General features: G+C 47.1%; 1 protein-coding gene across 1 annotated transcript in view; it reads right to left on the bottom strand.

Annotated features, from left to right (window-relative positions):
* The window catches only part of ZFAT (zinc finger and AT-hook domain containing), a 184,590-nt gene that overhangs the window by 54,490 nt on the left and 111,985 nt on the right, over positions 1–18,115 (bottom strand). The window contains exon 11 of the mRNA XM_059165561.1: positions 13,945–14,033. Coding sequence (XP_059021544.1) covers positions 13,945–14,033 — 89 coding nt within the window. The remainder of the gene's footprint in view (positions 1–13,944; positions 14,034–18,115) is intronic.

The following is an 18,115-nucleotide window of genomic DNA, read 5'->3' as shown; positions in this document are numbered from 1 at the left end:
TTGTAATCACTTGTGCTGTCAAAAATGCAATATTTCCAAAGAATATACCGCTCACTATTAGACGGGATTTTAATTTAACGTCGGATAATCCAATTTCCATTTTTTTTTCCTGGAAGTACTTTAAAAAATCTAAAATACAAGGAAGCTGAAGATGAAATCACAGGTTTTTAGCAGACATGTTAGCTCCAACAATTTAATGAATGGCTGACCACCTCCCACCCCACGGTGACGGTGACGCTTCTTCCTACACACACACACACACACACACACACACACGAAGGAAAACACAAAACCAAAAGGAAAAAAAAAAAGCAGTATAATCTCAGATTCTTCTCTTTCATGCAAAATAAGAACAAAAAAGCAAAACAACCACCACCCACAGAAACCCTACACTTCACTCCTTTCCCTCTGTGCCCCATGGTTCAGTAATTTCCACTAAACTTGGGAAATGTTCCTCCTGCTTAGTTCACGCACGGACAGCTTAAGGATTTTCCTTGAGTTTTGGTAGCTACACACGTTAACTGCAGGCTTATATAATCAAAGCAGTGCAGGGAAGTGGGGGGAGGGCAAGGAGGCAAAAATGTGCCTCTTCTTGGGATAACAGCAAGGGTCAGAGTCCTGGACAGAGAGCAGCTTTGTCTACCAAGAGACAGGGATCAAAATCCCAGCTCCACCAAGGACTGACTGCATTATTCCTGAGTGTGTAACTTAGCTGGAGGCAGGCCTCAGTTTCCTCATCTGTGAAATGGGAATATTAATACCTACATTATAGAGGGCTGTGAGGGCAAAAAAAAAAAAAAAAAAAAAAGAAGCATACCTCAAATACCAACTGTAATGCCCAACATATGATGATTACAAAAGGGATCAGTCCACCTGCCTTCTCTACTCTAGCACTAGATATTTAAACAATCAACCTCCTGCTGGAACTTCATGATGGAAAGATGAAGCCATCTCCCGGGTAACAGGAGAAGTGACAGTAGAAATAAAGCCACGATGCCTCCCGCCGCGCCAGATGATTCAGCTTTCTGAGGGACACTCAGAATTTCAGGCTGAGGATGGATCAGGACGGTTTATAAATGTGTGGTTCTAAACATTCTGCCCGTTTGAGATCATTTCCCTGCTTGTTCTCTCCCGCTCGCGAAGTTTAGCCTGGAAACCAGGAGTAAATTACTTACACAGCCACATCCTGGCTGACCTCATCCAAACACCAGCTTTGGCCAAGTTAGCATCAAAGCCCCTTATGGGCTCTATGAGCCACCTGGTGTTTTCTGCACCTATTACTCGTTTCTGCTTCATATGGACACACGAGGAACATCTTTGGGCCCCACTGCACTATCAGGAATGTGACGAGAGAGGACATTAACTCCCTCTGGTTTATGGCTATCAGTCACCCAGAGAACTTTCTGGTGCTATAGGTTTTTCAAAGCTATTAGGTTTTACATGGTAGGATAATAGTCTATTAACCCAATTAAAACACAGCTTTTACAAAATGATGGAATTGGAATAATTAGCTGTTCTTCTGGCTTCTCAGAGCATTTGGTACACAACCTTCCGGTAGTAGTTCATACACTTACTGCTATACTTTTTATGCACATAGGTCTCTGCCCAGATTCCTGAGGCTGACAGACAAGATGCCTGGCCTCATCCTGACATCCCCTGACCCTGGCAGAGTGCTTGGCCCGCAGCGGGTACGCAGAAAAGGGGTGTTAAAGGAATAAGTAAACATTTCAGGTTTTGCATCAAAAATTCAAATGCAATTTAGTGCCTCTTATACCTACCCTGTCTCTTAAAATTCTGTATGTTAAATTGTGGTATGATACACTCCAGATGAAATACCTAGGAAAAGCTCATCAATGATAATGAAATCAACTACCGAAATCTTCCTTATTTCTCACCAGTTTTGTGAAGATTTCTCCGTTATACAAAATTTAATTTGACAACAAACAAGATGTTCCTTAGGCTTCCTAATACAAATATTTTAGGATTCATTTTAGATACATATCAAATATAAATTAAATTTAATAGTGTCTTTTTAAGATTATGATCTGGCTGGTTCCTTTTTAAAAAATATCCTTCTATACATCTAAAAATTTTATGGCCACAAGAGAGAAGGCCAGCCCTCACCTTCCGAAAGCCAGGGCAGAGGAGCGATCATGGCCATTTGTCAAACACAGGCCTCGTTTCAGGAATGAAGAAGTCTAAAGGAGGGTCATCAGTAAGTTGCACCGAACAGTTTCCAAAATGCACAGATTCTGAAAACTGCTGATTTTAGACTGGCCTTTTTTTTTTTTTCCAGACTTGGCAAATTCATGCACCAAATTTTTGACTTGTTTTAAAGAAGTCAGGAATCTCGTGGTGCACTTGGAGCCTCGCAAAGCAAAGACCCTAAGTGCAAGCTCCCTCCGGCTCTGGGGCCGGTGACATGTCTCAGCGTAAACGCAAAACATGAGTGGGAAGTAGAGCCGAGGAGAGAAGGACGCGGCCAAGTGCGGGGCTGGCCCTGTGTTCAGGGCAGTCAGACTCTGTGATACTGTGGACAGGTCCAGCGGCTCTGAGCAGCACCATTCAGGAGAGACAGCCCCCTCTGTCAGAAGAAGGCGAGTGCATGAGTAGCTCTACTTGGGAAATGCACCTGGTAGGAGGTTCTGTGTTGAGTGATGTATTTCTGTGATCAAGCAGGGTGTAAAGGAATGCATCAAATCCGTGGAATTAGGTGACTGTGTCTCTGTGAGCAAACAGAACACGTCAGAGGCACCAAGAATCTTGAATAAAGGCATGACAGAGAGGACACCACCATGCAGACACTACAATCCTGAGATGAAAACAGAGAGGAAGAAACCAGGAGTCTGGGTGGAACGAACATTTGAGAACGGGGTGTCGAGCCCTCCAGTAAGCACCTACGTACTGTTCACAACCTGTAAGTGACAAGATGTGCTGCTCAATCACCATGTCACAGAGGTTAGGTGTCTTGCCCAAGGCCACACCAGAAGTAAGTGGCAAGGCTGGATTCCAAGACCGTCTGCCCACGAAGCCATGACATAAAAAGTCAACATAGAAGAGCCGTCAGGAGCTTACACCGAAGCCGCATGCTGTTATTCCTCCCGCCGGCACACTGTGCCAAGGGTCTGTGAAGCCCGAGGTCTTCCCACCCCGACTCGTGAGCCGCTGAATGGAGAACACCCTCGCCCGAGAGCTGGCGGAGCTCACGGTGACTTTGGCTCCCCCCAGATTACTCATGACAGCAGCCGTCTGCTGCCTCAAGTACCCTCCTTGCTCCTTACTTCCAGCCAAATTTCTGCCTGTCCAGAATGGGTAGGGAAAGGAGTCAAGAGAACATGTATGCTTCGTGCAGGCGTCCTGTTAGGCCTTGTCAAATCCACGGCGGGGCGCTTCTATTTCCAGTGAAGGTGCAGGAAATCACAAGGGGCTGTTGCTCCCACAAAAACAACAGGACCCATCTTTATTTAAATCCACCAGACTGCCAAGGACACAAAGAAGACGAAGTGAGCCAAATTCTAGAAGCCAGTAAGCACTGCCCAAGAGGAAAGAGACCCGTGGCTGCTCTCATCCATGGCTCTGTGAGATGGGGAACTGCCTCAGGTACAAGGAGGCAGGGCTGGGGGCTGGGCCAGGAGAGGAGAGAGAGATCCACTCCAGCCCTCAGGGCCCTGGGTCTTCACTGCACACAAGGCAGCAACAGCAAGGATTCCTGGCCCAGAGCGAGCAAGCGAAGAGGAAGTCCTCTGCCACAAAGACCGTCACAAAGAGCAGAGGCTCTCCTGAGGCAGGGCTGGGCAGAGAGGGGAGAGAGCTTCCCCAAGGAGTGGAAAGCTGGAGAGAAAAAGGATCGTGCCAACAACTCGAGAAGCTGGCCACCGGCCTACAAGCTAATAGAAAGCCTGCATCATTTAGAAAGGCAGCAGCTGTGCAGTGAAAGAGAAAGTGAGTTCTGGAGTCTCACTGTGCTCAAATGCTCAGCCTTGCTGCAAGGAAAGTCCTGATCCTGTTCTCAAAACATCTGAAGACAGTGGAGAACCCGTTCTGGAGCTGCAACAGAGCCCAGATTCAGCTCGACCCCAGATGAGCTTCTGGGGGGATCCAAGGCCACCCCCAGGTTCGATGATAGTCTGGGAAGGCTCACGGGACTCATGATACAGTCAAACTCACAGCTACAGTTCCTTATAGCATAAGAATGCAAAGCAAAACTCACCAAGGGAAGACGCATGTGGGGCCAAGTCCAGGGGAAACCAGGCCTAAGTTTCCAAGAGTCCTCTCCCAGTGGGGTTCCACAGGGCAGCTTAATTCCCCAGCAACAAGCTGGAATGACACCTGTGAAATGGTACCAGCCTGGGAAGTTCGCAGGAAGCTCAGTACCAGGGTTTTACTGGACTAATCACAAAAGCACAGATCAAGGCTCCAGATTCTTAGAAGCAAGCAGATATTCGGCACACGCCGTGCTGTCTAGACAGTTTAGGCACTGTAACTCCTCTTAGCAATGACGGTTGTGGGAAGTCCTCTCATGTCCAAGGTCCCAAATGCCAGCCAAGAAGAAAGTTTGCAAGGACATCTTTACAGGACACAGTTAGGCCTGCCTGTTAGGTATCTCCAGACAGTCCCCCACACTACTGGCCTGATATGAAAAGAGGTACTTTACTTTTCCCATGGCCAATTACTAGTTAGCTCAGTCTCTACTGTTCTTTCATACATATTATCTAGCATTTAGTAAAATATTTTGAGACATCCAAAGAAACAAGAAAATGAGCTCCCAAATCAAGAAAAAATAAATAGGAAGTGAAATACGGATAGAGCAGACACTGAAATTATTAGATATAAACATTTAAATAGTGATGAAAAATGTGTTAAAGGCTCTAATGAAAACCATGTGTGACCAGATGATAAATTTTAGCAGAGATATAAAAACTGTAAGAACCAAAAGAAAATGCTAGAAATTAAAAAAAGAATCAGAAGTGAATAATTCACCTGAGTATCGAAACATCAGATATGATGTTAGGAGAAGGAAATGTTATCTTGGAAAAAGATCAATAGAAGTCATATAAATTAAAACACAAAGAGAAAGAAGAATTAGAGAGAGAGAGAGAGAGAGATCACCTGAATGCTGTGAGATACCGAACAGATTAATATATGACACAGTATTGTCCTGGAGGGGAAGGAGAAAACATATGGAGAAAAAGTAATATTCAAGAGACAATGGCTAAGAAGACACTGGTCCAGAACTGATGGAAAGGTGTCAACCCACAAGACCTACAAGCTCAGCAAACCCCAAGCAGGGCAAACACGAGGAAGCCATACCTAAGCTTACTGATGGTAATATGATGAAAACCAAAGAAAGAGAGAAAAAGCTTAAAACCACACAGAGGAAAAAGGAGCATTACACACAGGGAAAAATGATAAGGATTAGAAATAACGAAGTATAAAACATTACAGAACAATGTCGTTAGATTAAGGTCCCCCTAGAAATCCACAGTCATCAAAAGTAAAGTAAATTTACACAAAGTAAAGAATTTCCAAACAGACAAAAGCTGAGACAATTTAACTCCAGCAAACCAGCACATAACAAATGCTAGGAGGAAAATTCATCAGGTGGAAAGCCAGGCCTGAAAGGAAAAAATAAAGAACTCCAGAAAGGCTGAATATATAGGCAAATATAAAACCTTTTAAAAATGTCTTTAAATATATATTTTTACATACATATATATATAATATAAATAAATATATAAAATACATATATAATACATAATATTAAAATGTATTTATATAAATATATGTAAATATATTTTATGATTTAAAAATTACATTTTGATATATATGTTTAAATATTGACTGTATAAAGCAAAAAAATTATAAACTTTGCATTGAGTTTATAACAAATGGAAGTTATACACAGGACTACAAGAGCACCAAGGGTAGAAGAGAAATAATATGAATTACAGCATTTCATGGTTCTTATACTATTCATGAAATAGTATATCTGGAGCTAGCTAGAATGTGTTATAATATAGATGCATAGTATAACATGTACAGCAAGCACTAAAAAGAAAATGAAAATAAATCAAGATGGTACTTTTCAAATGAGACATATCAGAATTACATTAAATGTAAATGGACTAAAAGCACTCCAATTAAACGGCAGTAATTTTCAGACTGGCTGTGCACACACAAGCATAAACAAGATCCAGCTATATGCTATTTAACAGGAACACACTATAAATATAAAGACTCAGGACGTTTCCTTCAGAGTTCAAAACCCAGTGTGGTGGCTGACAGATTATGGTCCATGGGCCTGCTTCATCAGAACCACAGGAGAATGTATGGGAGTCAAGGATGCGTGAAGACCTTTAGGCTCAATGAAATCACAAAAGCATCTCCTGGGTTTGGGAATCCATTACCTCCAGATCTGGTAAGATCTCAAGGTGGCTCTGAAGTTGAGTAAGAACTGATCTGGTGGGAAGAGTAGCTGGAGGCCAGAACTGCTCCCATTAACAAAACAAGAAGCCTGAGATCCTCCAAGCACCTCCCCCTTAGGGTGGCCAGTACAGGGCTGATGATCCAAGTCTGCCCCAAGCTGTGAGGATATATTCCTTCTGGTCTCCACCCTCAAATCAACCCCTCCTTCTGAAATAATGACATCATTGTTCCCATTTTCCCAATGAGGAGGCAGTGGCCCAAAAAGGCAAAGATAAAAATCCTCAGAGGTCACCTAGTTATTTAGTGGCATCAAGAGTTTGATCCTTATCTCCCCAATTCCAAAACCATAAATAACAACAACAAAAGTAAAATAACTCCAACATCTAAAGACATATGTAGAAAAAATCAGAGAGGGAGACAAACCATATGAGACTACTGACTCCAGGAAACAAACTGAGGTTGTGGAAAGGGAGGTGGGTGCAGGGATGGGTAATCGGGAGACGGGCTTAGGGAGGGCCTATGATGTGATGAGCACTGAGTGTTACGTGCAACTAATGAATCGTTTAACATTATATCAAAAACTAATGATGTACTATACATTGGCTAATTGAATTTAAATTAAAAAAGAAAAAAATAAAGACATGTGAAGAAAACAGAGTATCTAGAAAATATTATAATGAGTGACTTGCAAACGTAAATTTAAGCCCACTAAAAAGAAAATAAACCATGGTCACTTTTTTTTGGAAACGAGTCAGTTTTAAAGACTGGGGAGGGAAAAAGAACCAAAAATTTTTGATCATTTACCACATACCATACCCACTACTCATACAAATGGTATTGCTTTGAGTATCTCTAACAGCAGACAAAAATATTACAATCAGCAAAAACAATAAAATTGCATAAAGAGGTTAAATTAAACAGACTACAAATGGCACAGTCAGGGCCTGAACTTGAGTCTATCTAATTCTAAATTCCGTGTTCTCCTGCAAGACCTAATTGGTCTCAGAGATTTTCAAGTGCAAAACAGAATCCCAATGAACTTCAAAGGGCAATTTGTCACTGCTTTCCCAGGACTATATCAGAGATGATGAACAAGTTTACATTCTGCTTTGACATTGGGTAGTATCTAAAATATCATTTTTTGTTTAGTTTTGCTTTTTACTTAAATTTACTGAACAGGCAAAAACATTCAGTTCACCCAGTTCAAAACTTAATGGGAAAAGTCTCACTCTAAGCCCTGGCCTCCTATCTACCCAGGCCCAGGCCTCGCTGCCCAACCGTTCAGTTTATTTATTTTGTGCATTATGCTTCAAGAGGCTTTAAAGTAGACATAAATAAATACAAATCTACCTTTGCCCTTTCCTACCTCAGAGGCAGTATACTTGACTGTTTTAAATCTTGCTTTTTCCATATATATATATATATATATATATATATATATATATACCTTTCCAAAGAAGTAAGTAAAGGGCTTCCTTACTCCTTTTAGTAGCTGTACAGTGTACTGGTGTTTGGATGCCCCCTGGTTTATTTAAGCCTTATTTTATCCACAAACATTTCCATTGTTTCCAATAAATAACACTGCAAAGTCCTTATTTTGGACATCAGCAAGTGCATCCATAAGATCGCTTCTTACAAGAGGCAGGCTGAGGCAAACAGCAGGTGCACCTGCAAATGGGGCAGGTTCTCCAACTGCCCCCCCCCCCAGGGCCTGGGACCATTTATCTCCCAACAGCCAGGTACAGACCGGTCTCACACGCCTCACCAACAGACTGTGCTATCAAGCTTGTGAGTATTAATTAACTGATAAGCAAAAAATGGTATCACTGCATGCTTTCCCTTTATTTTGTTTTTAAATTATCAGTGAGGTGAGGCACGTTATGATATCCCTGACAGCTGTTCCCTTTACCTATTTTTCAATTCGGATGCAGAGAGCAATTTATTTTTAATAGAAGATATTCATGAAAATCAAGCAAATGTTAAAAAACCAGTAGCATAAGAATTCCAGCTGCTCAATCAGTATTTTCCTTCTTGATTTTGAAAAATACTACCTTAAAGTATCATTCTCTGGCTTTGATATCTAACAAGTATGAGAAATCTAGACTAGTTCCTAGAAGGAAAGAGTGAGTCCATCAGAAGAGCACACAAGCTAGGAAGGGAAGCTGAGTGACCCCAAATTAGCTCCAACAGGGGTCTGTGGAACCATTTCCCTCCTCCCCTCCCCCTTCTCTATCAGAACTGCCCACCCCAACCTCAATGACTTTCATGACACGAAAGAAAATAGCAAGGTTCTGTTTTTCAGAATCAGTAATTACAATCCAGTTTCACAGGCTGTATGAACCCCAGTGAAATAAGCTTGTAACCCTCACACTTAGTATGTAATGATGCCTACAGGGCTAGCAAAAACAAGTGCCCCCTTTCTATAAGCATCCTCTTAAATAAAAAGATAGAACTTCATTTAAAAATAAAGTTATCCAAGACAATAAAAAGAGAAGCTGCAGACTGGGAGAAAATATTTGGAAAGACGTATCTGATAAAGGAACGTTAATCCAAAATACAGAAAGAACTAGTAAAACTCAACAAATTGAGAAAATGAATAACCCAAGTTTAAAAAAAAAGAAAAAGAGCAAAAAGCCTGAACAGACACATCACTAACGAAGATAAACAGATGATGAGCAGGCACTTGAAAGATCTCCATAGCCTGTCATCAGGGACATACAAATTAAGGCAAGGATGAGTATCACCTCACACCTATTAGAATGACCCAAATCCAGAATACTGACGATACCAAATGCTGGTGACCATGCAGAGCACAGGGAACACTCACACATTGCTGGTGGGGGCGCAGAATGGTGTAGCCACTGTGGAAGACAGAGTGGCAGGCTCCTGCAGAGCTAAACACACTCCTACCATACACTCTAGCAATTGGACTCCTTAGTATTTACCTAAAGGATCTGCGAACTTAGGTCGGGACAAAAATCTGCACACAGTGTTTAAGCAGCTTCATTCCTAACTGCCAAAACTTTGGAAGCAACCAAGATGTCCTTCAGTAGGTGAATGGATAAACTGTGGCACATCCAGGTAATAGAATATTCTACAGCACTAAAAAGAAATGCACCATCGAGTCATGAAAAGACACAGAGGAACCTTAAATGTCTATTACTAAGTGAAAGAATCTGAAAAAGCCAAATGCTGTATGATTCCAACTCTAGGACATTCTGAAAAAGCAAAGCTATGGAAACAGGAGGAGGATCAGTCATTGCCAGGGGAGACGGGGGGGGGGGGGGGGTTAGGAGAGGAAGGGATGAACGGAGGACTTTCAAGGCAGTGAGACGCTCTGCATGATAACGATAACATTGGATACATGTCACGATACATTTATCCAAACCCACAGAAGGTAGAAAACCAATATGGCGCCCTACTACAGACTAGGCCTAGGGTCAGTATGACCTAGGAGTATGGGATGGATTGGGACGAATGCATGACTCTGGTGGGGACACTGACAATGGGGAGGCTGTGCGTGCGAGGCAGGGCCAGACAATATAGGAGAAGTGTCTACTCTCCTCTCAATTTCGCTGTGAACCGAAAACTATCTTCAAAATACTTTATTAGGTAAGACGTCAAACCCAAGGAAGGCCCATGGTTTAGTTAACAGTAGGATATCATAGTCAATTTCCTGGTTTAGATAATACGGTATGGTTAAAGACGACACTGTCATTGAGGGAAGATGGGGGACGGGTACCTGGGAAATCCACAGGACTGTATACAGTTTAGAATTATTTTAAAATAAAACTGTTTTCAATGAGATAAAGCCCCCATTTATTAAAGTGTAGGGAGACTACCACTGAGCCACCCAGCCTACGTAATCAAGAACAATCCTATTAACGGAGTTGTGGGGTCAAAGGAGCCCAACAGAGAGAGACAGAAAGCCGTGTGAGGTGACTCCCACCTGTGATCACCCTGCCGCATGGAGTGGCGTCGGAGCCTACATATTTGTGAGGAAGCCAGAGCTCAAGAGCCAGAGGGAAGGAACAAGTCCATGGAGTCTGGAGGCCCTTGGCTCCACAGACTCCTCTGGGACAAGTGTGTTCTCTGGCACTTGCTCAAGATTGATGGCGTTGGTTCCACCCTAGGGAACGCATTTTAATTACAGTTGCAAGAGGCGCACAGACACCTTCACTGCTCGTGAATTCTCAGTGGTTTGATGGGCTTCCCCCCACGTTTTACAGTCCTTTCGATTTTAGGATGACTTGGAAATGCTTTTGGCATGAAGATGTCCTTCACAGATTTACTTGTAACAGCAAAAACTAGGAGCAACCAAACTGTCCAATTATGAGGGCCATGGGTAATTAAACTAGGATACTCATCCTAAAGCAGCCATTAAAAGTAGTTTTACAGTAAGTATATTTTCATGAAATGGAAAAAAAAAAAAAGTGGAACGCTGATTTTTCAAAAAGGCCATATTTATAATGTTCCAATCAGGAGGCTCTCCAGCCCTTCCACTAGGAGGTTATTCAAACTCAAAAGCGAAGTATTCTTGGCAAACCATCTGGCCACTCATTTAAGCTACGTTATCTAACAGAGCTTTATCTGTGGTAAAACTGAAGTTTTAACCTCCACCCAAAAATGCTCGTTTACAGTATGACCTCGATTAGGCCTAAAAAAAAAATACCGTTTCCAAAAATTTTGCAAAGAAAGAGAACAAAAAGCACTTTCTAAGTCTTACAGAGTGAACACGTATTAATTTTATTTGTAAAATAAATAAATAAAAACATGTCATTTTAAAAGGCAATACAAGAGGTTGTCCTTATTACAGTGTTTCCTGACACAAATTGCATACTGCAAATTATATATCTGCATCTAGGAAAGCAGACTGGTTTCCTCTGGCGAGCCGCCGGCGACAGACTAGCCGTGTCTGTGCGATGATTGTGGGGTCTCACGTAGGATCAGTAAGACAGAGAGGCTAGATTCTTAGTCATATTTGCCATTGGTATGCAGAGGGAGCGTGCGAGCGTGGATGCCATGTAGTTTTGGATTCTGATGAGAATCTTCTGCCACAGAGCGGACGTGAAAGGAAGAGAAGAAGGAGAAGCAGCGGGCGGAGTAACGGCCCCACAAACACGTCCACGTCCTCACACCTGGAAGCTCCCATGACAAAAAGGTGCAATTATAGGGGAGTCAAGGTTCTTAACTATCTGGCCTTAAGGTAAGGACGTTCTCCTGCGCCATCCAATGGGCCCACAGGTGAAATCACAAGGGTCCCCCCAGGGGAAAGGCAGAAGCGAGGCAGCGGAGGGAGAGAGGCGATGCTATGCTGCTGCCTTGGAAAATGGAGGGCTGGGGCCAAGAGCCACGGAACGCGGGCAGCCTCCAGAAGCCGGAAAAGGCTCGGGGATCGATTTTGACCTCAAGCCTCCAGATGAAACACAGCCCTGCCATCGCCTTGCCTTTAACTCCATGAGACCCGAGCTGGAATTAGCAAGTGTTCAGTAATAACTTGTGTAGTTTGAAGCTATGAGTTGGCGGTATCAGAGTAGCAACAGGAAAGTGATGGAGATTCGGGAAAAGAGAAGAGAAGGAAAGAGAGAAGAGAAGAGTCCTCACCTGTCAGCATGCGCGCGGTTGGCGGGAACCAACTTCGTTTTGCTCTGTCAGTCCCCGTCATGTGTCGTGTCACTTACTAACTCGTGCTATGAGAGACCCTGACCCATAGGAGGTGAGAGGCCAAGGTCAGACTGAGCGGGTCCCACTCCAGCCGCGACACCGCTCGGTACGGAAGGTGCCAGTGAGAAGGCAGACATGACCCCAGGGACAGCTGCGCCCGGGAGCTCCTGAGACCCCAGCAGCAGACCGCAGCAGCCTGATGGCAGCTCAAACCACCCCCAAATCCACTTCCCCTGCACAGAAGCCGAAGGTTCCACAAACCTGGGAGAGAGAACAGTGAGGATTTGGGAGCGGAGGGACTGTAGGGCTGTGTCTTGCTGGGGAGGGAAGACGCTTCCCGCTAAAAGCCCAGGAATGAATGGGAAGTCTAGCTCCATTCTGGGGACGGGGGACGGAGAGGACGATAAAGAACTGGCAGGTCCCCTTCCTCATGGACTAAGCGAGAGCTGCCTCGGCTCACTGTTCCCAAGCACGTGACCTGCCCTAGTCTGCCGAAGTCTGCGCTCCCCCGAAGAAACGCCGGTGGCTGTGCAACGCGACATAAAGCTCTTCATTTTCATCACGTAAAAATCTGCACGATATCCGAAGAGCCCCCCTGCGGACAGACCACCACTCCCTCAAGATGACAGGCGAGTCCCTCCTGAGAAACACAGATCCACCGCGGAGATATTGAAGCCACAACACAAGCAACAGGTGCAGCCCACTCAGTCTTCCCCGTGAGCCTCTCCCTGCCCACGAGGAGTAAGGAGCAGACAAGCGGAGAGAAGGCCACACCTCAGACTCGGAGCAAAGTCAACCTTCCTCGATGTTCAAAGCACATAAACCCTTAACCCTCTGGGCCATGTGGTTTCTTAACCACCTGAGGCAAGATCCTGAGACGTCATCTCACACAGAGCTGTTCTGAGCCTCAAAAGAGCTTGCTGGTGGTGGAGTCCAAGTCCCCTCCAAAGTGGTGACAACATGGCCTGGTTGGTAATCCAACAGTGACTGAAAGCTGCAGCTGTGGGCATGGCAGACAGGCCTAATAGGGGATCGGCTACCTTCTCTGGGGTTCAAGTTCTTCATCTGTCAGAGACGGATGATGGGATCTACTGTGGGGTAGGGGAGAGCTGACAGGAGAGAAACTCTCGGAACGGGGCAGGCATACAGTAGGTGCTCAATAAATGCAACTTGCAAGTGTGGTGACCCACAGCCCCCCCACCTCCTACGTTCTCTGGGGTACAGCGGTGGACACAGTTTCGACAAACGTGCTAGAGCACCGAGCTTCCATTCTCACGTGTAGACGCAGCAGCAGCAGCAGCAAGCTGCCAGCGCCGACAGAAGCTTCTAGCAAACACAGTCACTGGCCCACAGGTCCTACTGTCAGTAACTGTGGCAGAAGCCGCGGCCAAGGACATATTCAGCATCCACGTTCAGGGGATCTCAGCTCTGGCTATGACATGAATACGGACAGCCACCGCCTCTGGAGCGGGCACCCCGCGCCCACCATCTCCAGGTCTCTCGCTGGGCATCATCATGCCTATAGTACCAGGGGACTGACCCGAGGCCATCTGGGATGCGGAAGCACACCCCTTGTCCCGAGAGCTCACATCCTCTCCTCTATGCCCTCCAGGTGTGTGCAGTAAGTGCCTCTCTAGTCATGCATGGTCCCTGGACCTGGCTGCCAAAGGACAGAGAAATCCCACCCTTCTGGAAGGAGAGAGCACACCACCAAGTGCGCTACACCTCGGACTCTGTGCACACTAGCTAAGGGGCCCGGAAGTGAGGGGAACACCCCACAATAAGGACAGCTTCACTGGGACAAGCGATGCCCTTCCAACGCGCCCTTGCACGCCACGCGCCGCGTCCTCTCACCTTGAAGGAGGCGTGCTGCTCCATGTGCCGCAGCAGCTGGGGCTTCTGGGCCGCCGTGTAGTCACACACCGTGCACTTGAACTGCTTCCCTGGAAAGGAGAGAAGAGAAGGTGAGCGTCCTTGGGCTAGCAGCTCCCGCGTGTGAATGCGGTGCCAGGCCCGGAGCCAGAGGAACAACGATCCCCTGGCCACGTGCGAGTCCAGAAGCTCTAGGGGAACGGCCTGCCCACGCCCAGACCCCTGCCAACCAGTGACAGAAGAGGGCTCGCCACGGAGGGAGAAGAGCAGCCAGCTCTGCCTAGGGAGGCCCCAGGAACGACACCACCGAGCGGGCTCTGAGAGTAAGCCAGGGTGCGGCCCACTGACCGGACGAAAGAGGAGCCCATCTGGGGAGCACAGAGGTGGGGACTGGAGCGGCTACGGCTTCCTTCTGGGACCCGCAGCATGAGGTCTAGAGAGGGGCAGGCTCTGGCCCTTGAGAGGCTGCTGGGCCATCTCACCAAGAGCACTGCACGGTCCCGAGAGCCAGGGGAAGGCAGAAGACCACTCAGCAAGACGGCAGATCTGCGCTGGGCATGCCTGACCCTGGCAGGAGTGGAACCTGCAGAGGTGAGGGGCTGCTAGAAAGGCACTAACAGAGACGGAAAACACGGCTCTCTGGGAGGGTGAGGTAGCAACAGGCACATCCATTACTGGGATGAGCAGACCCATAATTCACCTGTTAAAACAAATGAACGGACATATGCGGGTGCTGCATTTTATACTCCCCCTGCCCTGGTTAGCACAGGGGCTAGCACACGGGGTTGGTATTACTGTGCTATACAACCTGTCATACCCGGGCACTCCACAGTTCTGTGGTCAACACTTCCATTCTTCTCCTTCTAGAAGCATTCCTGCATATAACCTTCCTCTGTGGACTTCTGTAAACCTTTAATGCCACAATCGGTACCTTCCCCCACTGACCACTTCATTCTTCTACCTCCTCTGCCCCTCCCTGATCTTGGGACTGAGTATCCAACCATCTGCGGGGCCTCTGCCTAGCTGACCCAAATGTACTAATTTGGACTTTCTATCCTCCCCACCAAACGGGTCCCACCTCCAGACGTCCAGTTCTTCGCCACCCAATCGTGAAGTCGGAGACTTGACGGCCTTCCTCAACATCCCCATGACCCCAACTGCAGTCACCTCGGTTTTTCAGCACCTGATTTCACCTCCTAAGTATCTCCCTATTTCTGTTTCAATACCTCCACACTGGTTCAGGCCCTCCTCATTTCTTTTCTGGACAAGGGCAAAAGCCTGTGGCCTGGCTTGCTCACCTTCAGGTAACTCCCCCATCCATCTGCCACCCGTCCACCCAACCATGCATCCCCACCCACTAACCACCCAGCCACTCGCCTGCCCGCTCTGTCTCCCTCCCGCTCCCTCTGTCCATCATCCGTCCATCCATGCGGATGCCCCATGCTCTATCCAGATGATCTGACACGTGAACTCTCCCACAGCCCTGCCTGCACACCCGCCAAGGACTCCAGCCGCAGAACAAAGCCGGAGCATGATCCAGAGGCCCTGAAGAACTGAACTAACTCCCCGCACCTGACCTTTCTCTCTGACTTCCGGTTCGCCTTTCCCTCTGTCAGGCTCCGGAACACAGAAATCTTTCAGTTCGGGCGACACTTTGGCAAGTCTTTGCTAACATCTTGCACGACTGGTGGGCACTGGCTTTCGGCATCTGGCCCGTCTTCACTAGAACTCAAGCTAAATGACATCTCTGGCAGCTGGGCTAAGAGTGAGCCCTCTGCATGCTCCCCGTGACCTTCTCCACAAGCTCCTGTCGGTGCCCGACGCTGCAGCATTGCCCCTGCCTGCTCTCAGGCCTGGGGCTGCCTCGGCTGCCCACAGGGACCGCATCTCATTCATCCCCACATCCTCAGCGCCTGAAGGCATGGTTCACGCTGAACGTATCCTGTGCATTTTACTGACCTGGGCAAGGAACAGAAAGGAAATTCTGTGTATCTTACATGAATAACACTTTCAACAGTTAACAGCAAAATGGAAATTAAAGTATTTTAATACCATGAAACCATCATTCTAGATAAAAGAACCCCAAATTCCAGATTCCACTAATTCTCCAAGTCTGAAGTGTGGGGAAAACGTCTTCACATGTAAGGCAGACGCGTCATAATTACAGACCAAGGGACACTTGTGTTTATAAATAGAGTCTCATCTTTTCTCACAGGGCCACACATTTCCGCATGTCTTAGAGATAACCGCTGCCCCCCCCCCCCACTTCTTCACCAATTCCTGACCCACACGAATGCATCGTCATTGGGCCAGGGAGCCTGAGGAAAACGGTGTTGGGCTCCCCACTGTCTTAGCAGGGGCAGAAAGGCCGACACAGCTATTCTCCAAACTGATAAATATTTTCACTCATTACCAATACACATCACTCAATGAGCAAAAGACGAAGGGCTAAAAAGGTCCCCTGCAAGGGATAAATGGAATCACGTCAGTTGAGATGCAGAGTCAGCCTTCTACAGACACACAAAGAAAGAACGCAGCTTCTAAAAGCCACGCTTCCTACCCCGCCAGAAGCCTCAGAGACCCGGCAATAAATACTACAAATGTTTCAGCAACCTGCCAGCCCCCATCAAACAGGCCTGGGAGAGTTGACATAATCTTTAGCTGCTTGATTAAAATAATGCAATGGGGACCCGTGACTCGTCGTGAACGAGCAATGCCTGGTGACTGTCAGCTGATCTCTGTCAGGACGCTCCTGAGGACGGCAGGGAAAGAGGACCAGGAAACGCAGCACTGGCCCGAGGCTAGAGTGACCGTCAAGGGCTGGCCGACCCATGTCTGTATCCGGATCACACTGCAGCCCAGGAAAAGAGAAGGATGATTACAAAAGAAAAAAGAGGCAGTCCTGGTAAGAAGTGAATCCATTTTCACAAACCTATCTGGCTAGCTCCACCCAGCGAGCTACTGTCCAGGAGCGGCTGGGCTCCGACTTGACGTCCATGACCTCAGCCACACGCCCCTGAGCCTGGGGGGGGGCAAGCCGTGCTAAGCCCTCTTACAGATGAGGAACAAGATTGGACCGTGAATCTGAGTAACCGCGGGGTTATGAAGTATCCGTGGCAGAGCCTGGATGCGGACAAGTCCCCATTCAGAGCCACGTAACAAGCCTTCAGCTCGTAAGGGCACGACATCAATGTCCCAAAGGGAACAAACAACTTATAACAGTGTGAATGGGTCTGTACCATAAAGGCCATCGCACAGGATGGTGACCCACGAGAAAGGAGTGCCCAAGAAGGGCCACTGGCGACGGAAGTGCGTTCTTTCAGGCTACGGGACGTTTTCCCCACACTTCAGACTTGGAGAATAAGTGGAATCTGAGTGACCTTGGGCTTTCTTCTCTGCAGCTCGGAGGCTTCAGCATGGGGAGGTCATGGTCCAAGTATGGACTCCGACAGCGGGTGGCAAGCACCTGAAAAGCAGCCCTGAAGAGATGAGGCCAGGGCACATGCAGGTGACCTAGCAGGGGGCGGGGGGGGGGGGGGGGTTCTCCACCAAGGCCACTCGGCACAGCTGTGGCAGCGCCCCTCCAGCCCTATCTCTGGTTTCTCCCTGGTGTTCTCCGGGACAATTCAGGGATGAGTCTAATTAAGCCAGCCTAAAATAACAAACCTTAACCAGGAAAACTAAGAACAGGGGAAAGGGATAAAGTATGACCAAGTATAACGGCAAAGAGGCTACGGGAGGCCCTCCTCATCTCGCCCCCCAGCAATCTCGCTGGCCTTCCCTCCACTGCAGCAAGCTGTGGGCCCTGCAATGGCCGGCAGGAGCCCTGAAGGCGGATTCCCGGCTCCTTCTCTAAGCTCCCGAGCGATGCCCCTGCCCCCGCCCTCCACTCTGAGGACACAGCACGCCACCACTCAGACCTCGGCACCGGCTGCCCCCTGGCCTGGGAGGCCTTCCCAAATCCCCCCCTCTCCCCACCATCCCGTTTATAACCGGAGTCGCTTTTAGAGACTCACGTTCGGAATTCCTCACCTCGTAACGTTTTCACGTTGAGACTGAATTGTCTCATATTCCTATTTTCCTTTGCCTTTCTCAAGGTTCTCAGTATGAGCTATTTTCACACCTCAACTGGACCGTGCCACAGATTTTACTG

This window comes from Mustela lutreola, chromosome 3, assembly GCF_030435805.1.
Source record: "Mustela lutreola isolate mMusLut2 chromosome 3, mMusLut2.pri, whole genome shotgun sequence".
In the NCBI taxonomy this organism is placed as follows: domain Eukaryota; kingdom Metazoa; phylum Chordata; class Mammalia; order Carnivora; family Mustelidae; genus Mustela; species Mustela lutreola.
This window is presented reverse-complemented; position numbering and strand designations above follow the sequence as displayed.